Raw genomic sequence first — 24668 nt, forward strand, 5'->3', positions numbered from 1 at the left:
TTTGAGATACCTAAAGTCCACCCCTGGGAAGGGCTTGGTGTTCAGAAAACATGACACACGGAGCATCGAGGCATATACTAACTTAGATTGGGCCGGATCCATGACTGATAGAAAGTCAATCTCAGGGTACTGTACCTTTGTATGGGGAAATTTGGTAACTTGGCGGAGTAAAAAACAGGGTGTAGTGGCCAGAAGTAGTGCTGAGGCAAAGTATAGAGCTATGAGTCTGGGAGTGTGTGAAGAAACCTAGTTGCAGAAAGTTTTATCAGATCTTCACGAGAGTAGTCTGGGGCCCATGAAGTTGTATTGTGATAATAAGGCTGCCATCAGTATTGCTAATAATCCCGTGTAACATGATAGAACCAAACATGTGGAAATTGACAGGCACTTTATTAAAGAAAAGTTAGACCGCGGAGCTATCTGTATTCCCTATGTACCTTCAGTCCAACAGGTTGCAGATGTTCTTACGAAAGGGTTATCGAGACAGACGTTTGAAACTTGTATTAGCAAGTTGGGTCTTGCCGATATCTACGCCCCAACTTGAGGGGGAGTGTTGAAATACGTTGAATTAGCCCTAAGGGCATTTTTGTAATTTATACTATATTTGCTAAATTAGGGTTTCACCTCATTCTATTTATATCTGAGGTTGGGGTCTATTGTATGTATGACATTAAAATAATAAGTCATTTTCTATCGTGGTTTTTCTTCCCCGAATTAAGATTTTCCACGTAAACTCCTTGTGTCCTTTTCTTTCTCTTCTATTTCAATAACTATTTTTAAGATTAACAACTCAATTTCAATTTATATAATGTATAACCTTTTTTCAAAGTACAAAAAAAAATATTTCTAAGAGTTGTTGAAGAATAAATTATCCAAAATTGATAAAATTAAATAAAACTAAAATAAATATATGTATATCTAATTGTACATAAACAAAAAAAATATATTTCAAAGTTAATAATAAGTTCGAGTTGGTTTGGGTTATTTTAGGTGACCCATGAACCAACCCAACCCATAAAATTTTCATTTATTTGAACCCAACCCAAACCAAACGGGTTGGGTTGGGTTGATCGGTTTTTTCGGGTCATCGGGTTTCTTGAACACCCCTAGGGGAGATTATATCTAGGCTCCCAGTGGTTCGACCCGGTCTTGCTACTAATACTACCTAGTAGTAGAAGTTCTTGATCGGTATTTATAAATTTTATTTGAAGGGTCGAAGAAGGATTCGACACCCTCCTTTCGACTAGCATCAGTTATGCTCTTCCCTATTATTAAATATGGATGACTATGGTTAAAGCATTGATAAATTATTAAATGTATCATAACCCATCATCTTAAATTTTTGGATTCAAAGGTAGTTTTAACATGTTATTCAAGTCCTTTCCCAAACTCAACCATGTCAATCGATTCCTCGAGTACCAACATAGAAATGGTGAGCCTCAAAGACATTGACATAATGATCCGTAGTTGAGTTGAATTGGATAGGTGCCATGCTCTAGAGAAGAGAAATTGGTCTAGATAAGAGCAAATTCTCACTGTAGTAAAGTTACACAAATAGAAGCTTATTTAAAGAAAGACTAGATGATATTTTGTTTGAAGCGAGAATTGTTAAGAGTGACCAAATTCCCACATTATTTAGACATGGAGAAGATATGAGTACAAGTAAGAACAACCATCTCAAAATTAGAGGTATTTTAGGTGAAACCAAAACCGAAGCGATGAAAGCCAAACCTGAGCATAGCTCAATTGGTTAAGGCATTATATCATTGACTAAAAAGTCAAAGGTTTAAATTTCCTCCAACATCACATGATGTTGAACTAAATGCAAAAAACTAAAAACAAGAGGGCTTAGGCCCAAAAATGGTCAAGGTCAATATCAGGAGATCCTATGTTCAAACTCATTTTATTTTCTTTACATTTAATAATAATAACCATTTGATGGGCCTTGTCTAAATTTTCAAGCCTACAAATGAAAAGGAATGTTAAATATTGATAAAATATTAAATTTACTATAACCCATTAGCTTATGCATTTGGATGCAAAAGTGATTTAGCAACAAGCAAACATAATACTTATTCAAAACTCCTTATACGATCATGCAAATGAAATGTACACATGAGCGTAGGATTTTAATTTTTATACCACGGGTCCTTATTGCAGTCAGAATGTCAGATCAATGTGTTTTGGCTTAAGAGAGATTTTTGAGAGGGAGAAAAACAAACTGGCATATTATTCTACTAAGTAAATAAAAATAAAAAAACAAAACCTATGATAGAGATCATACATCTATCAGCAATAAAGCAAACCAGCAAACAAATAGTCTCTTTTTTTTTGGGGGGGGGGGGGGGAAGCCAAGTAAACATTAATATATCAGAAAATAAAAACATTAAACACATGATTACCATGTTCTGTGAAGCTGGGGTCAATTTTTTCATGATTCAAAAGTGCTTCCACAACTTCTTTTCGGCTCATATCAAGCTGAAGGCATCGCTCTATAAGACTTCGCACCTAAAATATAAACATAAATAACTGGATGAGATTAGTCACCTGAAAGTAATGCACATTCGAAGGCACACCATTCATTAGAGTGATAAAAGTTAATGCTCTACATAAATCCAAAGTTTTTGCACCAAGACTTTTGCATTTTAAACAAGTAGAGTAAATTAAAAAGATAAAATTACTAACATATGAGAAATCAAAAAGGACATTACATTACGCTAATGGTGTGATACATTAAAACCAAATAATTCCATATCCTTTATGGTGAGGAGATTCCAAAATCAAAATGTCTGCAATAGGCTTTATGAACAATCATGATATTTTTCTTTCTAAGTTTTTCCATTTCTCTAATATTATTTTGGCATGTCCATGAACCAATATTCTTTTAGATAAACTAAAGATCTAATCCTCAAGTTTTCCAAAAAAATATGAGAGCTTTGGAATGTCAATATCATAACTCACAGACACGAACAACTTGCCTAATAAAAGAATTATTCAAGCTTCATTACATACATGGCTGACAAAATGTTTCGCTGAGTAGCCATACTGGAATGTACAGAAACAAAAATATCTCATATGAAACACCCACAACTCAATCCGATATATATATATAATATATATATATATATATATGTATGTATGTATATGTATATCTGCGTGTGTGTGTGTATATCTCGTACACAAACCAAGCTTTCCTGAAGAAAAATGAAATAATACAAGAGCATGCTAAAAAACAAAGAAAAAACAGTCTTAACAAAAGGACTCCAAAACAGTTATAGGAAATGACTCCAATCCAAAAGACAAGACTAATATCATAGTAACAAAAAGACCTGCTGACCAAGGCCCAAAGGGAGCCATTAAACCTAGACATCTCACAAACTACCTCACCCGATCTCTCAAACTCTTCAAGTATTCTATTATTCCTTTTCCAATCAAATATCCAACAACATAGCAAGAAAGCTACCTTGCCATAAGATTTTTCCCTTAGGGAGTGGCCAAAAGCACCTCCTCCGAAAACTAACAACAAACCCTACCCTGAGCACCACACAAGCCAAGTGAGGTTCTCCAACAATCCCAAAGAAACTGAGCAAACTGCAATCCCACAACAAATGATTGAGGTCCTCCTCATGCCTCCTGCAAAGAATGCATCACTGCATAAACAAAACAAAGGAAGAATACCTTCGGACATGCTCCAAGGTATTCACTCTCCTGTGCAAAACCTGCCTGCTGCAAAAATCTTAATCTTCTTTGAAATTTTAACCTACCAGTGAGGAGAAAATAGAGGCTTCGAGTGAGGGAGAAGGGGCCACGAGAACCCTCTAGAAGGATCAGTAGACGACAACCAAACATCCCTTCTACCTGGACACACCTAGAAGTCTCACACAATGGATAGAAGACCCAAAAGGAAGGATCGGGGGTCGACAAAACCAAGGCCATGGAATGTAACCTTTTGTTCAAAACATAAATAAACGTGAAAGCATAACACAGGAAGGTTTCCTCTGGATTTCGATATCGAAGGCCTTTTGTCAAAGGCACACACAAAAATCCCTAGAAAGACATTTCTCTATTCCCTCTCAATCTCATCTTATCTTCTATGTCGTGGGAGATGGTAAGGAGACGTATTTTTGGGAGGACCACTGGATGGGGGATAGACCCCTCTCAGCTGCGTTTCCTAGGTTGTATCATTTGTCTTCTTTTAAAAATTGCTTTGTTTCAGACTTCTTGGTTTGGTCAGAAAATTCTATCTCTTTCTCCTTTGGGTTTCGTAGTCTTTGACTAATAGAGAAACGACTGAGGTGGCTTCTCTTCTTTCATTGATTGAGGGTTTTTATTTCAAGATCGGGAGGAGGGATGTATTGTGTGGAGTCCTGACTCGCTTGTCGGTTTCTCTTGTAAGTCGTTTTTCAGGATTTTGTTGGATCCTTCCCCCTCTGTTGAGTCGACCTTTGACGTCTTGTGGAGGATTAAGATTCCAAAGAAGGTTAAGTTCGTTGCCTGGCAGGTTCTGCTTGGTCGTGTAAACTTTGGATAGAATTTCGAGAAAGAAGTCTTCGTTAATGAGTCCTTTCTGTTGCATTATATGTCGAAAGGTGAAGAAAAGTCTGGATCACCTTCTTTGGGAGTGTCAATTCGCGAGATCCATCTAGAATCGTCTTTTGTAGGAGTTTGATATCTCGATTGCTCGTCAGAGTGATGTTCGATTGACGATTGGGGAGTTCCTTCTCCATCCGCCTTTCCGTGAGAAAGGTTGATTTCTTTGGTCTGTTGGGGTGTGTGCTTTATTGTGGGATCTTTGAGGGGAAAGGAACAATAAAGTGTTCAGGAAAGTGGAGAGGGGCCATACTGAAGTTTGGTCTTTGGTGAGATTTCATGTTTCTCTTTGGACTTCAATTTCAAAGTCCTTTTGTAATTACTCTCTAGGCATTTTCTCCGTGGAAACCCTTTCTTTAGTGGGGTTCTTGTGGGCTTGGTTTTTTGTATGCCCTTGTATTCTTTCATTTTTTTTCTCAATGAAAGTCATCGTTTCAATATATATAAAAATAAATAAATAAATAAACAAAACCTCCCAAGAAGAAATTCCTCGACACTTCCTCGATGAAGTTACCATGACCAGAATCCTAGAAATCAACAAGTAGTAGTCAGGAATCCCTCTCCCAACACGAAATGGATGTGTAAGTTTTCCTCCTTTAGATATATAGATAGATAGAGAGAGAGAGAGAGAGACTCTTTTCCAAGAAGACGATCTCTTTTGAACTTTAACCAAGACAAGGTTCCAAAAATCCAAACTCCTTAATCCAAAAAGTAAATTAAGGAATTTGTTTCATTGGCCTATAAATTCATGCCATTCGATCTCTTTTTTTTTCTTTAACTGCTATGTCATCCGATCTCACAAGTAAGTTCCTCTGGGTAACGGCTAAACTATTTATGAAGGTCTAAAACTTTGTTAGCATCCATTCCTACAACTCATATCCAGTTCTCTAGGATCTATTGGGTTGCAAGGAAAAAATGCAGAATAATGAGCAATTTAGAAACCAGCTTACCAGTTGAATATCTTGACGTGAGATCCTTCTCACAGTTCCAGTTGACATATTTCCAAGTCCAAAGCATACGAATTGAATTACAATCAACTGGCAAAGCTTAACCGCCTTGATTATTCCACCCCAGCATCTACTGAACAACCAAAAAAAAAAAAACTATGAATCTAACGGCAAACAAATAAGAAATAGAACAATATATACATCATAAGGAAGTCAGCCAAGAAAGCTTTATTTGTAGGAACTTTTCTGTTTCGACCCTTTTTATGGAAGTCTTGTTTCCCAATGAGGGAGGAAAAACCACCATTCCAATTTTAAGCCCTCTCTTTTAGTTTTTATTAGAAAACATAAAACTACTTGTATTCCATATACCAAATGCAAGAAAATTGACTAGAGCACTGAGCACACGATTGAAAATCACAATTAAAGCAATTCGGCACCAGAAAAAGATTGTGGCAACTTGCACGCAGTTCGAATTACTCACCAACACCATTTATACTTTAAATGGAGATACCATGTGAATTTAGAAGACCCCTTTAAATCACAATGATAGCTATTGATTTAGTAGTAAAAAACATCCTCAAGTACAAAAAAAGACTGATCTGCGGGTAAAACACTTAAGTCAAAGAAGTGAATTGAAATAAATTGTACCAAAGCTGCATCCTACTCAAATCATAATCAGTATCCTAAGGTGAAAATGAAAGCAGACTTTTATTTTTACAAATAAAGATCCCAATCCCAAATAGATATGCAACTTAAAACAAAACAAGTAGCAAGAAAGCGACGGAAACTAGGTCAGGTCAGAACAACAGCTCAAACAAACCACATAAACATTAAAAATTATAACCTAATTTTAACATTTAAAGTAACAATCAGCCCTCAACACCAATCCAGCTAACAATTCAAAATCAATCACACCGAACAATAACACATTACAAACTAAGGAACACCAACGGAAAGATCGTGCGACAAGGAGTCAAATTCATTCAATCTCAATTCCCAAACAAACAAGACGATCTTCGGAACAAAATGAAAAACAATTAAAAACCCACCACTAGCAAGCTTTCTGTTTCTTCTCTCTCACCAATCTCAAAAGCATATATGAAGTGAAGAGAATCAAAATTCAAAGAATCGAAACACCAAACCGGGAAAAGGGAAAGTAGAGAGAATAGAAGCAAAATTCATGGATCTTACCACCTACTAAGCCGATTCCAAGAGAAGTGGAGATCTTCACTGCGACAAAATGGGAAATTTTATCAGTCTAGAGAGAGAGAGAGGGAGGTGAAAGCAGGAATTTTCGCTTTACATCGTGGAATGGGAAAGAGAGAGAACATCGTCCGACCAACAACTGTGCAAGAATTTTTTCCGGCTTCATAGTACTTATACCAGTGGTAATTTTGTAATTTCGTTAAACTGTATTTTATTTATTTTTTGTTTATTTGTTTGTTTCCTTTTTATCGGGTTAAAATATCATTACGGTCCTTATATTTTAAAGTTTGTTTAACTTTAGTCTATATATTTTCATGGCCAATTTTAATCTCCATACTTTCAAAAAATCTTGACTCTAGTCCCTCAAAGTTGAGTTTTACTTAAATTGATTAAATAAATAATTTTTATACAAAGAAATGCAACATATGTTGAATGAAAAATTTTGGATCAATCATAAATTGTCACATAATTACAAAAACACAAATTATTAGATTTAAGACTAACTAAAAGTCAAAATATATCCCGAATTGAAATTGAAGACAAAAACGGATAGATCCTCATGATGCCACGTATTTTCATCTTGATCGTTGGATCAAATTAATTATTTTGGTCAAATTAAGTGCTAATATTTCAGCTTAGGTCCAATTTAACCTAAAATTAGGCTTAATTTGGCCCAAAGACCAACCATGCCTAAATCCAATAATTTGAGCCCAAGGACCAAGTCAATGGACCAACCAAGCCTAAGTCCATAAAGCCCACATGAGAGTTCTCCTTCATTTGAAGGATTCAAAAAGTTTAGACTCCAAAGAGGTTAAAGAGAATTCTTCCAACAATCAGAAGACTCCCTAACTCTTGAAATTGAACATTACTTGAAGATACAAGCCTTTTGGGAAATTTGTACGGATGACCTAATTTTTGGGTCCAAAATGTCAAATGACCCATTTTTAAAAAATAATGTCAATTGACCCTCTACTCACCTCATCACGGGATGAGATTACAAAAATGCCCATCTAGTCTATACGAGTGTGCTCAAACTCAATGGTCATCCCACTCCGCTCAAAATTATCGTGCAAGTGTCGTTCAATCTCGCTCTACAAAACTATCGTCCATCTACTGCCGTAATCGAAGTTCTCTACTGGGTTAGTGAATTTAATTTTTGTCTTCCATGTTGTGTTGTGTCTATTTAGGTTGGTTTCGTTTGATCGGTCGTCACGTTCATAACTGGTTTTGGGGTTTAATCGGTCTCGTCTGTTTTTTATTTTGGGTTTCGATGTGTTCTGCATTGGTTGAGGATGAAGAAGATGTAGTTAGAGTCAGACATGATAGTGGACGAGTTTTGTGAGAGCGAGATGGGATAGAGCGATTCGAGCGAAAACGAGATGGGCTAGAGCGAGACGAGTGAAAGCGAGATGGGCTAGATCAAGATGAGCGAAAGTGAGATGGGCGAGAGCGAGATTAGCGAGACTTTAACAGTATGTTTTGTTAGTGATTTTTTAGTACGAACCTGTTAACTGATAAATTGAATGTTCATACAATGCAGGAGTAATTTAAGATGTCAAAATCTTTTAAAATTCGTGAAGTTGATAGGTTTCCCGGGTAAGTAACTTGTTTGGCCCATGTTGCCAATCCCAACAAGATTGTAAAGCAGAAGCTTACCGGAAGGCAGTTAGAAAAGTTCAAGAAAAAAGTTTTTGGTCGCATTTTAAACATTGAACTTGTATTCAATAGCCCACTAATCCACCATATATTATTGAGGGAAGTGAAGAAGTGAGGAATTGACTCAATTAGTTTCTTTGTCAGAGGAAAGGTCGTCACATTTTTGAAGGATGACTTTTTATTGATCAATGGTTTATGGCAGTCTCCTACGTGAGTTGGACGGAGTGAGGAGTCCTCACAAGAACTTTTACGAGGTACTTTGGTAGTCAGTCGACCTCAGACGCATTCCACTTGAATTTGTTTGAAGAAGAATACAAAAAATTGGTATTTGAAAATGACGATGATGCTGTGAAAATTACCCTAGTAACACAGAGGTTGCAATGATGGGTAAAAACAAGCAAAAGAATGTTGTAGATCATACTCTATTTGACGATGTTGAAGACATAGACTACTACAACAATCTTGATTGGAATACAATTATTTGGCAGAGGACACTCGACGCCTTGAAGACCACACTTAACGACAAGGTTGGTTTATACAAGGAGAAGGTGGGGAGAAATAAAAATTATATTGTGAAGTACTCACTCCATGGATTTCCCCAAGCATTCCAGGTAGATGTTCCTTAACTTAACTTTATCTTTGGTTTAACATTAACATAGTTATAAATTTGAGTTGTTTGGATTTAGGTGTGGACGTATGAGATCCTTTCGTCAATATCAGGGAACGTTGCCACTCGAAAGAGCAAGGTAGCCATTCCTCGTATATTACGGTGGTCATGCTCCCACTCGGTGTCATTTAAAGCACTCGAGAAAGACATTTTTTAGTCTGAAAATGTAAGTGTAATCTATGTAGCCACAGTATGTTTATTCGGTAGTTAAATGTACACTAACCATCTTATTGGGTTCCTTAATGCAGACAAAAGTCAAATAGGGTCTTGTCATGTCCGATGCTAAGAAGAAGTTTTGGGACACCCCAATTGATAGATGGGTCGTAAGACAAGCACACTCCGACATCGAGAGTTCAAGGAGCTCTAGTAGTTCAAATAGTGGCAGTAGTTTAGAAGGTGGGGAAGGTGAACAACAGGGTAATTCAGAAGGTGGAGTGAAGGATGACGAATCTGATGAGGACCAAAACATCCACCAGCCTACTTACACCTTTAGCGAGGATATGTTTCATGATGTGCTGGTGGGTAACGTACGTCCTGAGTCTGAGGAAGAGTGTTCTGTCCCGGAGGTTTCGGGCCATAAGAAGGGAGGTAATGTTGATCCTGGTGTATATGCGTACCTGCGAAGCATTGACAGCTCAATATCGAGCTTGGATGCCTGTATATCGAACCTAGAGATGGACATGAGAGACATGAAACCACAATTGTCAACTATTTTGTCTCTATTACAGTCTGTGAAGGGTTCCATGGTGTTTGAGGCGACGAGGTCTCCTACTCTACAGACAGGCCATGATGCCACTATGTCCCTCATCCCGACTGTACGTAGGTCACCTAGCCCACCTCCACCTAAGTCACCTACACCACCTCCACCTAAGTCACCTACCCCACCTCCACCTAAGTCACCGATCCCACCTTCACCTCTCAATTCATCTGTACAACTTGATATCACGACCTCTTCTAACACCCTACATCTCGATTCACATGTATGATCATTATGTGATTCGAAAATTTCTTTCTTCATATTTGTTATTCAACATGTTCAGCATTTTGTTATATTTCTGTAGGTTATGGTCGAGAGTAGAAAAACAACACGTAAGAGGAAGGTCATTGATAAGTACACACCTTCCGTTGAACCAAAAAAAGAAAATAACAAAAGAGAAGGAAATTAAGGTTCAACATCCTTTGGATCGTCCAAATATTAAGTACCCTCTCCTTGGGGTACCTACGATACAGTTTAAAGCAACGATCCAATACTCCTTGGAGCATGAGGTTCCAGCTGCTATATTGAAAGAAATGGTGAACTGGATTGTCAATAAGAATACGGACAACGAGGTTCGAGAAAATGCAGTTTGGCCATTATCCAAAACCTTTTTCTAGGAGTTGACTGAACCAAGTTCATGGGCTGAGTGTGACGTAAGTTTACGATCCTTGTCCTTTTTACCAAGTACATACAGTTATAAACCCTCTCCTAACGTATATCTTGTTCTAGATGCAGACCCTAAATATCCTATTTGAGTTCATGAAAGATAAATTCTATAGGCGACCAGACATGTGTATGGCTTGCTTCACCATCCTGCCAATTGGAATAACGGTAACCATTTACTGTACTTTTGAATAGGAATACGTTGGTTGACTATTATGTGTTTTAATATTTCTTTTCTTCGTGTAGAGTCACCTAAATTCTCGAGATGGGGTCTACAAACATATTAAGAATAAGTCGACCTTGGATGCTGCCATAGCATGGGCAGATGAGACGTTACCGGATTATGTCATGGGTAAATTTCATGTCAAGTGGTTAGATGTGGACTTCGTATACATGACAACAAACATTTATCAGCATTGGATGTTGATAGCATTCGATCTAAATAGAGGCCGATTGTTCGTATTTGATTCACTATCGTCCATGACATCAAAGAAGAAGCTAAAGTCTTTCCTTGAACCGTTGACTTACACCCTACCATCGCTTCTTCACTACTGTGACTTGAAATGTTGGAAGCTGGACATCGAAACGTCTTATTGGAGGATATCCCGACCTACCTTTATGAATACACAACACGGGTCATTAGATTGTAGAATATTTGTTGTAAAATTCTTAGAACATTTAGTGACTGGTAGTGCCCCATTTGTAATAACTCAGGATACGATGACTGACTTTAGGATGCAATTGGCATGTCAATTGTGGACGAACACTCTATATTATTAACGTACATGTATATTATGTATATTATGTATATTATTGATGTAATTTTACTAACATGTTATTTAAATTGTTAGTGTAGAACTACCATGAATATAGAAGATTCATTCATGAATAGCCAACAAGTTAAATTAAACTTATAAAAGGAAGAGCGAGATAAGCGAAATCTGAAAGGATTCATGAATAGACAAACTAGACGATCGTTTATAGCCTCTACACGTTCACTTAGTAACACTAGACGATCGCCCACAAACACCCCGCGATCGTTTACATATTACAACACAATTGCTTACCAACTACTGCACGATCACAGGTCTCTACTACACGATCGCTTAAAAGAAGTAAACAATAATCATTAATTACACTTATAAAAGGGAGAGTGAGATACGCGAGAGCGAGATACGTGAGATGGGCTTAAAAAATACTCCGCGATCGCTTACAAACTTCTACATGATCACTTATACTTTATTACACGATCGCTTACAGATTACAACATGATCACTTACCAACTACTACACGATCACAAGCCTTTGTTACATGATTGCTTAGAAGTAGTAAACGATAATCATTAATTACACTTATAAAAGGGAGAGCGAGATATGCGAGATGGGTTTACAAAATACTCCGCGATCGCTTACAAACCCCTACACGATCGCTTATAATTTATTACACGATCACTTACAGATTACAACACGATCGCTTACCAACTACCACACAATCACAGGGCTCTGCTACACGATCGCTTAGAAGAAGTAAACGATAATCATTAATTACACTTATAAAATGGAGAGTGAGATACATGAGATGGGCTTACAAAATACTCTGCGATCGCTTACAAACTCCTACACGATCCCTTATACTTTATTACACGATCGCTTACAGATTACAACACGATTGCTTACCAACTACTACACGATCACAGGGCTCCGCTACATGATCACTTAAAAGAAGTAAACGATAATCATTAATTACACTTATAAAAGGGAGAGCGAGATACACGAGATGGGCTTACAAAATATTCTGCGATTGCTTACAAACCCCTACACGATCGCTTATAATTTATTACACGGTCGCTTACAGATTACAACATGATCGCTTACCAACTACTACACGATCACAGGGCTCCGCAACACGATCGCTTAGAAGAAGTAAACGATAATCATTAATTACACTTATAAAAGGGAGAGCGAGGTGAGCGAGAGCGAGATTAGTGAGAACGAGATGGGCGAGAGTGAGATTAGCGAGAGTGAGATTAGCGAGAGCGAGATGGGCGAGAGTGAGATTCGCGAGAGCGAGACGTTTCTAGAATGGTTCATCACGAAATAGCCAACAATTTAATTATCACTTATAAAAGGGAAACGAGATATCTGAAAGATTCATGAATAGACAAACTCTAGTATCAAACTTATAAGCGAGACATTTGTAAAGGATTACAAGTGATAGCGAGATTAGCGATGGTGAGATTAGCGATGACGAGATAGTGAGAGCGAGATTCGCGGAGCGAGAACGTTTCCCCGAATGGCTTCACGAATAGCCAACAATTTAATTAATATTTGAAGAGATTTGTGAATAGACAAGTGGCACATAGAAAATTACAGTTTTGAGGATTAAAGTGGCACATAGTTACAGTAATGAGGATTCGTGAATAGACAAGTGGCCCATAGACAATTACAATGGACCGACATTTGAATCATTTGTATTAGAATCAATAGGTCGCCCAAACATCAGTAGTTCACTGCAGTTTTGTCGATTATGCCCGTAGTTCCCACACCTACCATATTTTATTTGTCTGCGTTGTTCTCCTCTTGATGGTATTCTTTGTACTCTTCGTCGCCTGACCTGTACCACTCTTCTAGAAGGTGCAATATGCTTTTCCACATATCCCGAAGGTCTCTTCCATTCAGATATGTGATCAAATGGATTTACAGGCTCTGCATAAGCAGCCATGAGGGAGTCAATGCTATAGAATGGACTGCACAAACCATGGATGGGGATGTTTCATTCTCACGCAGCCACAATCGCATGCGAACATAGGATACCGAGTGAGTCAAATTCCTTGCATGTGCATTCCTTTGTATGGAGGTTCACAATACCATCTAATCGATTGTCCTGCACATGGATCCTATAACAATCAATCGGCTCAACTCGATATCGTCTACTTTTGTCACACTCAGTTGCTAATCGGTTTTCACAATAGTCCGAGTGTGATTTCGTTCGAGATGCCCAATAATTTCTCTATTCATAAAACCATGACTGGATGAGGCCTCGAACGTGTTCCAACAAGCACATTATGGGTAGCTGTCGATATTCTTTAGTCAATGAATTGAAACACTCTGCACTATTGGACGTCATGTTATCGTATCTTCATTTTGTTTGGTAAACATGCGCCCACCTTTCAAGACCAATATCCTTCAAATATTTCGATATTGCACCATTTCAAAAAGTACGTAGTTAGTCCCAGTGTGCTTGGAACTCTGACATGCAAAATGCCCTGGCTGCATCCTTGAACATTCCAACAATCGTACTGTCCTTAAAGTTGGAAAGAATATTATTTTTTAGGCGGTAGATGCACAATCCATGAAATGCTATGGAAAAAACTGCATGAATGGCATTGCCAATAGATACCGCTCGATCGGGCACAAACACCAAGTTAGGGGGTTCTCCAATGACACACTTCAAGTTTGACATAAACCACTTCCAAGCTCGATCAGTTTCATTGTCCCCTATGTCATATGCTAGTGGGTAAACTTGGTTGTTGCCATCCATGGAGACGCCGACCAACATGGTCCCTTTGTATTTTCCTTTCAAATGCGATCCATTAACAATTATCACAGGTCGACAACTTGAAAAACCTCTAATACAAGGTCCTAATGCCATAAGCATGTACTTGAAATGGACATCATTTTCAAGTTCGATTTCAAACCTTGTAGCTGGATTCTCCATCTTTAACGCTTCACCATATGCATGTAAAACAGCGTACGACTCTTCCAGAGTACCCCTGACGAGAGCATAAGTGGTTTCCCTTGCACGCCACGCCTTATCGTAACTTATGTTTACGCCGTACTCTTTTCTCATATCCTCGATGATGTGACAAGGTTTATAAACACGTCCTATGCTTGTAAACTTGTCTTTGATTAGTTCATCAACTACCGTAGTCGTTTCTTGTCTATGGTCATGATTTAAAATTCCAATAGAACATGTGTGGGATTGCATATACTTCGTGATCTTAAATATGTCACACCCAGGAATTTTAACTGCACGAAAGCTCCATTTACAATTATTCTCTATACATTTAACAGTAAACAAAGACTTAGTTGACTTCCTTACCTTATATTCAAAATTATTGTTTATGCACAGAATAGACAATCTCATTTTTCAATCACTCTTACTAAAAAAAAATTGACCAACTTCAACTTCTGTCTCGGATGAAGAGGTGCCAGGCATAATCAATTCCCCTCTACGACATGAAGACATGGAATTCAATCCTGCTGATCTCTCAGTAACAACCACTACAGGTCTATACACCTCTGAAGGACCATAGTTGATAACTTGTAGAAATACAAGTTATTTATAAAGTTTTATTTAGATTATGTGGCAAAAAGAAGGAAAAGTTGCATCGACCGTATAGAAATTGGCTTAGAAACGCGAAAGTTGTAAAGTGTCGTAAGCACACCCGTTAACCCCGTTGCGATGGCAAAATGGAATGTCCAAGTCTTTGTTTTGCAAGAAAATAGGTCACCGCATGTGACAACCACTTAAGGACAAAAATGAACAACGCATCCACATTGCATGCGGCAATCGATCAAGAACGAAAAAGAACAATGCAATTGCAGCACATGCGACGATCGATCATGAACTCAAACGATCAACGCATTTCCACTGCATGTGGCAATCGATAAAAGATCAAAGCAATTACACCGCATGCGGCGATCAATCGAAGATGTAAAGAGCAATGCATTCGCAAGGACTTCTGATATTGTACAACTTTTCTGTTGTATGATTCTGACAAATTGAACGTGGAGCAGAGCGGACGTTTCCACTATGCCATGGTAGGAATTATCAGCTTTACAGAGCAGGACCACTAATGCAGAAGGAGCCAAGGTCTATAAATAGCTTCATTAAATTCAAAGAAAGGAGGCTGGTCTGAAGAGACAATTCATAGAAATCGGGGGAAAAAGACGAGACAAGACCAAAAGGTAAAGTCTCTGGAGCAAGCATGTAATTTCGCATTCCCGAAGAAGAAGCTCTGTGCAAAGGGTCACTTCTACCTAGAAAACAAGCCTGAGAGGGAAGTTTTCCACTCCATTTCTACCACACGCCGGCAAGCAAATCGTCTCCGATCGAGATCCATGTCAAGACATTGACACTCTTTCCGTATTTGTTCTTATTTTCTATTCATCCACTGTGTTCATCTCTAATATTTCATTCACTATCTGTAACAAACGCTTATCCTTAGATTTCAATGTCATTATCATATTCATCATCATCTCTTTGTTCTTCACCTTATATTCATCATCCATTTCTTTCATCATGTGTAACTCATCCCCCAAGGTAAAGGGGAAGGATTAAGCGAGTAAGTTAATCTTTGTTGAAGAAATCGGCTAAGTTTAGCTAAAGCATGCTCGATGGCATCTTCACCTATGAGAGCAGAAGTGAAGATGTTATTCCGCCTCTCGAAAGAAGGTTGGAAGAATGCGTTAACTAAAGCGAGAAGTATTTCCAGAGATGGAAATGACCTTGCGTTCATCACGTGCATCCCTGTTTCACCATAGACATATAGGAACGCGGCCGATCACTAAGAGGTGTACGCCAAGAGAAAACGAAACCTTAATTGCATCCTCAACAAGATTGACGAACTTGCGATGTCCTTTCCCTCAACCCTTTCTTTTTCTGACTCATTTCACAAGACTTGCCACCGCATTCACCAGACACTTTTGCACATCTTCACAGTCAGTCCTCAACTTGTATATTATTTGTTTATTCATTTATTGATCACCGCATTCTACTTTATCGCACTTTACTTATCACCGCAATTTATTTTATCATCGCATTTTATTTTACCGCACTTTTTTTTATCATCGCATTCTATTCTTTATCGCAATTTTACTTTTCATCGCATTTTACTTTTCACAAATCAATTCTTTATTCTTTATGTTAACTGGTTGCATGTACCACATTAGTATCGCACTAATCACAACAATCCCTGTGTTCGACCTCAGATCACTCTGAGAAACTTGCGTTGGAATTATACTTGGTTCCAGCGTAAGAAAACTTGTGACACGCACACTACACGAATGCATACTACAAACGCATATCATTATCATCGCATACATATAGAACGTAGTATCACATTATCATTGTCGTAAAGCGCATACGTACGTCAGCAACCTAATAAGTTGTTGACGATACACAATCAACGCATTAAATTTTATTATAACAAGTTTTTGGTGCCGTTGCCGGGGACAAGAAGTTGAATCATCACATCATAAATCATAGCGCATAAGATTAAATTCTTTTATTACAAGTTTTTTGGCGGCCGTTGCCAGGGGATGGCAATTTTTAGTGTTGAAATATTGTTTGTGGTATTGTTGCAGGATTATGATCTCTGTTGTACTGTGCTGTTTAACCGCGGAGAATCAGGTTGACGGTTAATGAGTACTGAGACTGAACCAGAATTCGAAGCCGAGCCTAGAGATCGAGCGTAATTTTCGTGCACCCGAGCACTTCAGAACTGACAAGGCGAGAAGAACCATGGTTACAACGAAAGGCCCGAGGGGAACTAGTGGAAATAAAATCGGCCAGGCGCAAGACCCAGTTTTTCTGGTCGCCGACCGCATTATCCAATGAGGAACTATGCGGTTGCCCGAAATTTTATGACTTTTCGGCGTCGAAATTGAAGACCACGGTGGAGGAGAATGCAAGATTCGAGATCAAGCCGGTCATGCTTCAATGATCCCAAAATGCGGGGCAGTTTGGATGGTCTACAAGAGAAGACCCGCATTCTCACTTGACCAGCTTCGTAAGAAATGTGCAATACAATTCTCCATTCTGGTGTGGACTCTTGAAGGAATTAGATTATATCTTTTCCTGTATAACACTTTGGGATGAGGCAAAGAGGTTTTGGGCTCATTCATTAATAGAAGCCGAATTGAAATCAACTCAAATGGGACCAGCCTGGTTGAAGGTTTATGAAAAAAGAAATTTTTTCCCCCCGCCGTCAACCGCAAGAAGACGAGGGAATGTTTAATTTTAAGCAAGATGGAAAATGAAATCTGAGCACCGTATAAGGTGCGAATTTCAAGAAGAATTGGTTTGAAGAATTGGTCCCGCATATCGGGATTTCCCGTTTCGTTCTTATGGGAAACCTTCTAATAATTGGCTTGGATAGATTGCAATGCAAGTAGTTGTCGATGCTCCACGCAGAAAGGGTTCATGGACAAGACGTATACGGAAGCAAAAAGGTCATCTTAGATCGCATCTCATGAAATACATGACCAAGATGGATGAAAGGGTATGGGAAAGAGGCCTGGAAGCGGAAGAAGAAGTAGAAAGTGCAATTGTACCAGCTGATAGCAATAACCAACCTTGGCCGCCCAAGATGGCCGCAGTCACCTCGCTCCTCCAGACTATGGCTATTAATCAAGGACATCTCCTCTTCAAAGTGCAAGCGGCAAGCCAATGCACTGACTGCAAGTGGCCGGAAGTAAGCTGCATCCAATGCGGAGAGGGGCAACTTCGATGGAAGTTTGCCCGTTAAATCCACGCCATATATCCTATTCACAGATACCCGTTCAACAACAACATACAACGCTTTGGTTGGCAGAAATCACCCAACTTTAGTTGGGGAGGGAATCACGACCGGGGGGCTAGGAATCTATAAGAACAGTCATCTTGGGAATCGAGGTAATCTTCCAGTTTTCCATCATCAAAATCAAAGCCAGGGTAATTTTTAGAGTTGACAGCCACACAACCAACCGTCCTCTTCTAACACCTCATCTAGTACCTTGTCTTTAGAAGCACTACTGAAACAATATATCGAAAAGAACAAGGCAATTATACAGTCGCATGCTTCCTCCACTAGAAATTTGGAGGTGTAGGTTGGACAGCTTGCAAACGAGCTTAAGAATAGAGCACCTGGTATGCTACCCAGCAGCTCGGAAGCACCGGGATCAAACGAAAAATAACAATGTCAAGCTGTGACATTGAGAAGTGGTAGAAAGATGGTGCCCGTGCCATCAGTACTAGAATCAAAAGAACGGCCAGAAGACTCAATCACCAACAATGACCACTCAATCACAAACAACAGATCTACCAGTTTAGAAGCAACTACCTCTATGAAGAACGAATCTCAACAAAACCCAGAACCAAAGTCATCGCAATCTCCAGCCCCAAGAACACAGGAAGCAAGGGACCTCAAAGAACAGTCAAACGATCAAGAAGTACGGCGAGATCCTCCACCTTTCCCGTCTAGGTTGAAAAAGAAAGATGATAGTAAACAATTCAAGAGGTTCCTGGATGTTCTCCGACAGCTACATATCAACATTCTCTTAGTAGAAGCATTGGAAAAAATGTCGAGCTATGTGAAGTTCCTCAAGGATATACTCACCAATAAGAGGAAGATCGGGGAAAATGAAACTGTCGCACTAACGTATGAGTGTAGTGCGCTCTTCCAGAACAACATCCCTAAGAAAATGAAAGATCCAGGGAGCTTCACATTGCCATGCTCAATAGGGGGTAAAGAAGTCGGAAATGCGCTCTGTGACTTAGGGACAAGTATAAACCTGATGCCCTTTTCAATCTTCAAGAAGTTAAACAACGGCAACGCAAGACCCACCACAGTTACGTTGCAGTTGGCTAATAGATCAATAAAGCATCCAGAGGGTAAGATAAAAGACGTACTGGTGCAAGTGGATAAATTCATCTTTCCTGTTGACTTTATTATTTTAGATTATGAAGCTGACACTGAGGTGCCGATCATCTTGGGTCGTTCATTTCTCGCAACAGGGCGAGCGCTGATCGACGTACAAAAAGGAGAACTCACCATAAGAGTCGACAATCAGCAAGCGAAGTTCAACGTTCTCAATGCATTGAAATACCCAAATGATATGGAAAACTGCCACTATATTGGAGAACTACAGGAAGAACAATGGCACGAGTTTGAAGAAGAATCGGAGGAAGAAGACTTTGAGGTTGGCGCAATGTTGGAGGAGAATTGCGCCGCAATACAAACTGACTCAGATTTTGAATTAATAAAGTTATTTGAACAATCAACACAGTGAGCTAAGCCATCTTTGGAAGAACCACCCATGTTGGAGTTGAAGGCGCTACCAGCGTACCTTAAATATGTTTGTTTAGGAGGCAACGACACTCTACCAGTCATAATCTCTGCCTCATGAGCAAAGAAAAGAAGGAAGCACTTATTCAGATCCTTAATAAAGCCTTGGGATGGGACCTTAGCGGACATTCGAGGGATCAATCCTTGTATTGCATGCACAAGATCCGTCTTGAAGAAAGGAAAAATAGGATCCGTAGAGAGGCACGCGCCGTCTGAACCCTAACCATGAGGGAGGTTGTCCAGAAGAGATTGTGAAAGTGGCTTGATGCAGGTGTCATTTACCCCATAATCTGATAGTAGTTGGGTAAGCCCATTGCAGTGCGTTCCAAAAAAGGGCGTCGTCACCAACAGCAAAAATGAATTAATTCCAACCAGAACAACCATGGGGTGGAGAATATGCATGGATTGTCGCAAGTTAAATTTGGCCACAAAAAAGGACCATTTTCCACTACCGTTTATTGATCAAATGTTGGATCGGCTTGTAGAGAATGAATTCTTTTGCTTTCTTGACGGTTATTTAGGGTATAACCAGATCACAATTGCGTCAGAAGATCAGGACAAAACAACTTTCACATGCCCATTCGGCACATTTGCATTCCCTCACATGCCATTTGGACTCTGTAATGCACCAGGCACCTTCCAAAGGTGTATGATGGTCATTTTCTCAGATTTCCTAGAGGAGTCAATCGAGGTGGTCATGGATGAATTTTCGATTTTTGGCAACACCTATGGATCTTGTTTATCAAATCTGGAAAAAGTTTTGAAGAGATGCGTTGAAACAAATTTGGTTTTGAACTGGGAGAAATGCCATTTTATGGTAGAAGAAGGAATAGTGCTAGGTCATGGTGACGGGAAATTAGATGTCAATTTAATCGACAACTAAAATCCCTTGGACGCAGTATGCGATGCATGTTCTTAAAGTATGCGTTGATAGTCATGCGTTGATGGTCATGCATTGGAATGATTATGCGCTAATAAATGTATGTGATGACCATGCGTCCTGTCACAAGTTTTCTTGCGTTCACGCCAAGTATAATGCGAATGCAAGTTTCTCGGATGATCCGAGGTCGAACATGGGGACTTGTAGACAAATGAATGCGATAATGTGCATGCGGCGGTCAAATAAAAAAATGTTAGAGGGGTTGCTAAGTTAATCCTACTCCTACTCCTATCTTACAGACAATGCAATGAGAATATGCATGAGAGGTAGAGACACGACAACTCTTGACATGAAACAAATGAATGGGAAAGATAGATAAAATGCGGAGATGTTTTCATTGCAATACTTAAGAGTGACCACAAGGGCAACCTTAGTCAACGCAAGCCATGTGATCATGCTACACACACTAAAAGCCTAAATCTAGGATGTATATGGTGGGTATGCATAAGTGTCAAGATGACCGTATACAACTACCATATCCTACTTCCTGGACGCAGCCATTGTCCTCTCCGTAGGGTGCATACTCTGTGTAATAACAAATAGAGCTTATTCCTAAGTCTCCATTCTTGCTTATGCAAATCTAATCTAGCCCTCTCGAGCATCGATTCTAACCTAGCTCTCTCAAGTCTTAGGTTCTTTCTTTAGACTCTCTCTCGAGCAGCTCTAAAGGTGTGATGGGTGCATACATAAGACAAGGTAACAGCATGAACTTTGCTGACATAAGATTATTTCTATCTCTAGTGAACAATGACTTACATTGCTTAATGCGACCAACCACTTACCCTCTCGAGCAGTTAGTTGTTGTTGACTTTACTCATAGACAAGCATTGCGTCCGCCTATAGACAGGCGTTGCTACAGCTTCACACTAAACAAATAAGGTTTTCTCACACACTCATGCAACGCACACCTCTCGTTGTTTTGCTACATGCTTCATATCTCTAATCCACATGACTAAGTATGCGATACTCTAGCAATCTCACTAAGTGATGCAATGAAAGTTAAAGATGCTAAGTAAAGAAGATGGGGATGGAGTTGAAGGAAATAGAGAAATGCATTGAAAACAAATTGTATTAATTCCTTAATCATAAAATGTCATACAATACAATATAAGAAAAGAAAGGAAAATGAAATGATCGGCTAGAAGCAAAGACTTGCTTCTAGCGGATGTGCGTCAAAGCTGCCGGTGGTGCCATGGATAGGCGATGAAGTTGACTCCCCCGAGATCTAGCTCCGATCAAAGGTTTCAGCCGTCACTCGGAATGGATAAAGGAGGTGAAGAACTCTCAAGCTTCTTCTCACATATTTGTCTGGATCACAGAGAAAACCTTGGGTTGTAAGGGTAATCCCTGAAGAAGTTGGAATTCTGCTCATCGGCTTCTTTATATAGAGCTTGAATAGCCAACAATATTAATGGACTACTCTGATTCTAACATTCGGCGCATTTAGTCCTTTCTGAATCCCTGCTGCCAACGGCGTGGTAGGTGGGATGTCAACATCATCCTTTGATTTACGTTGATGTGTTCATTCCACCCACCTTGCGTTGATCCCATTATTATGTGTTATCATGTAGCCGCAATCGTGTAGTGACCGCATTCGCTTAATACCACAACTTCTACACAATGAACGCAATCACTTGACGATCGCAACTCTTATGCGATGGACATATACGGCTGATTACCGCAACATCCATGCGTTGATCGAGAACGCTCGCCTTTGCGATGGAGAGTTTCTCCGCATGCAGTCATCTATACGGTGGTCCGGTTTCCACATTTGAGTCCACTTCCTGCATTAGCTACAAAAATAGACAATTGAACGCATAATAACGAAAAGTAACGAGTTAGCTGAGATTCCGTTATGATGAACGCCGAAAACTCAATTTCTCGTGAATTCCCAAACATAATTGTCGCAAATTCCGCTTAACGACCCTCATAATTCTAAGTAAAAGGCCTAAGATGACATGCATTTCTACATGTCATCAGGTCACAAGATATCAAAGGAAGATTGGAAGTGGATCAAGCAAAAATTGACGCAATATCCAAGTTACCACCACCAATCATGTGAAAACCATTTAGGAGTTTTCTGGGACATGCGGGGTTTTATCGAAGATTCATCCGCAACTTTTCTCAAATTGCAAGACCCCTAAGTGTGCTCCTTGAGATTGACCGTGAATATGATTTTAATGACGCATGCACCGAAGCGTTCCACACGCTGAAAAATGCGTTCATCACTGCACCAATTCTGGTTGTACCCGACTGGACGCAAACGTTTGTGCTGATGTGTGATGCAAGTGGATATGCAGTGGGCGCATCTTGAGCCAGCGAAAGATAGAGTTTTTCATCTATCTATTATGCCAGTAAAGACGTTGAATGATTCACAAAAAAATTATACAACCATAGAAAAAGAAATGCTCGCAGTGGGTTTGCCCTGGAGAAATTTTGGCAGTACCTGATTGGATCAAATGTGGTGTGTATACTGATCATTCCTGCGATCAAATACCTCATACAAAAAAGACGCAAAAACTAAGACTGATTAGGTGGGTATTTGACAACGGGTAGAAATGCACATGATCATAGTGATGGGATAGAAATGATGACAGTCGAATCCAAATTAAGTTGACAGCGATAACAGTCACAAAGTACATTCAACTTTATCGGCAATAATTATTCGGCGCGTCAATCAGAAATTAAAGCTATCCCATCTATACAACCGGGAGAGAGAAGCCGCCTTTCACCATTGATGCCCTATAAATACCAAGTGTATTCTTCAGAAAAGGGGTTGGTCAGTTGACAAGTTCACAATAGGACCAGTTCACCGTCTTCTGTTCATAGTTTTTCTTTCATTTTTAAGGCAGAGCACGAGAAGAGTGGTGGCGCCGGAGATCGCCCAGGGCAACTCGAGAGAGAACCTTGGGGCATAAGGGCAAAGAGCCGGCCGACTCTCGTGAGAGCGAGAATTTCTTTAGAACACGAGTAGAAACAGTGTAAACACTTAGCAACAAGAAATTACTACTAGGCTCTTTATTATACTTGCATTTTTATTTGTACTTCATCTTCGTATCTATTCAATGGAAGTCCTATTTCTACATCTGCTCACTCTCTTAATACGCATGAGTATCTAAATTAGTTGAATGGGTTGAGAAGAACTAAGCTAACATGACCTAGGAAGTTCATTGCTTGCGATTGTCTTGTTTTATGCTGTGCAAATTACCCTTTAGAGTTACTCGAGAGAGAGTCTAAAGAAAGAACCTTCTCGAGAGAGCTAGGTTAGAATCTGGACTCGAAAGAACAAGATTAGGCTTGCATAAACAAAAGATAGGGACTTAGAGATAAGCTCTATTTGTCAACTTGCATCGCATGCATCCTGTAACGGTAAAAATTAAATTCCTTGTTATGCATGCACTGTGATGATAGATAATGTGCTACAAGCTCATGTCCCCGGCAACGATGCCATAAACTTGTACGCTGAAATGTGTCTCTTACTTACAACATGCGAACAAATATGAATATGGATGAATGAACAACAAGCTCATGTTGCCATAAACTTGATGATGTAAAGATGGAAATGGAATGTGGATGCTGTGTTATGCATTACTACTTCTAGATATATGTATTGTTAACTATATGCTTGTAGTATGCTATGGTGTAATGCGTTGTCACAAGTTTCCTTGTGCTGAAACCAAGTATAATTCCAACACAAGTTTCTCAGAGTAATCTGAGGTCGAACACAGGGATTGTTTTCGTTAATGTGTTACTTTCGTGATATATGTGACCAATTTACAATTAATGAAACTTTTGGTTTGTACATGAATTTAAATTTCGATAAACAAAAATTGCGTTGAAAATAAAAGTGCATTAAAATGTAAATCCTAAACTAACATGATACAAGATACTTGATACATGATACTGAGTTCGAGATTGACTGTGAAGTTATACAAAGGATCGTGGTATGCGATGGCAAGTCTTTATGTATGAATCATAAATAGAAAGAATAATTAGTAAAAACATCGCAAGTTTGTTAATTGGTTAAAGATGTAACTAAGGTTCCGCTTTCCCTTGGCGTACACCTCTCGGTGATCGGCCGCGTTCCCATATCTCTATAGTGAAACAGGGATGAACGTGATGAACACAAGGTT

General features: G+C 39.2%; 3 protein-coding genes across 7 annotated transcripts in view; 1 reads left to right on the forward strand and 2 right to left on the reverse strand.

Moving 5' to 3' along the window:
* LOC120073356 overlaps positions 1-6886 on the reverse strand; it is a 29716-nt gene extending 22830 nt beyond the window's left edge. For 4 of the 5 annotated variants that reach the window (XR_005480742.1, XR_005480743.1, XR_005480741.1 and 1 more), the window contains exons 1-3: positions 6729-6886; positions 5541-5670; positions 2403-2508 (exon numbers count right to left, since the gene is read on the reverse strand). Coding sequence is in view for 2 of the 5 variants with exons in the window: in XM_039026153.1 (XP_038882081.1) it covers positions 2403-2508; positions 5541-5588 (154 nt within the window). In the remaining 3 variants the exon portion in view is untranslated. The remainder of the gene's footprint in view (positions 1-2402; positions 2509-5540; positions 5671-6728) is intronic. The other variant, XM_039026154.1, reaches the window with a different exon arrangement.
* A 6825-nt stretch (positions 6887-13711) lies between these two features.
* Positions 13712-18256, reverse strand: LOC120073641. Its single transcript, XM_039026446.1, has 4 exons — positions 18252-18256; positions 17873-18033; positions 14665-14787; positions 13712-14544 (listed from the first exon to the last, which is right to left on the reverse strand). The coding sequence occupies exons 1-4, from the start codon at positions 18254-18256 to the stop codon at positions 13712-13714; spliced, it is 1122 nt and encodes a 373-aa protein (XP_038882374.1).
* Positions 18257-18480: 224 nt separating this feature from the next.
* LOC120073642 lies at positions 18481-19539 on the forward strand. Its single transcript, XM_039026447.1, has one exon. It carries the CDS (start codon positions 18481-18483, stop codon positions 19537-19539), a length of 1059 nt encoding a protein of 352 aa, XP_038882375.1.
* Positions 19540-24668: the final 5129 nt, after the last annotated feature.

This window comes from Benincasa hispida, chromosome 3 (assembly GCF_009727055.1).
Source record: "Benincasa hispida cultivar B227 chromosome 3, ASM972705v1, whole genome shotgun sequence".
Classification (NCBI taxonomy): Eukaryota; Viridiplantae; Streptophyta; class Magnoliopsida; order Cucurbitales; family Cucurbitaceae; genus Benincasa; species Benincasa hispida.

What these genes read in the sequence shown, in the direction of transcription:
- LOC120073641 (XM_039026446.1), bottom strand. An exon ending in CCATAGTCTGGAGGAGCGAG is followed by an intron (nt 14,788 to 17,872) that starts GTGACTGCGGCC and finishes ATGGTCCTTCAG; the next exon opens with AGGTGTATAGACCTGTAGTG. An exon ending in CGAGACAGAAGTTGAAGTTG is followed by an intron (nt 14,545 to 14,664) that starts GTCAATTTTTTT and finishes TTAAATGTATAG; the next exon opens with AGAATAATTGTAAATGGAGC.
- LOC120073642 (XM_039026447.1), top strand. Translation starts at nt 18,481, where the DNA reads ATGGTGCCCGTGCCATCAGTACTAGAATCAAAAGAACGGCCAGAAGAC.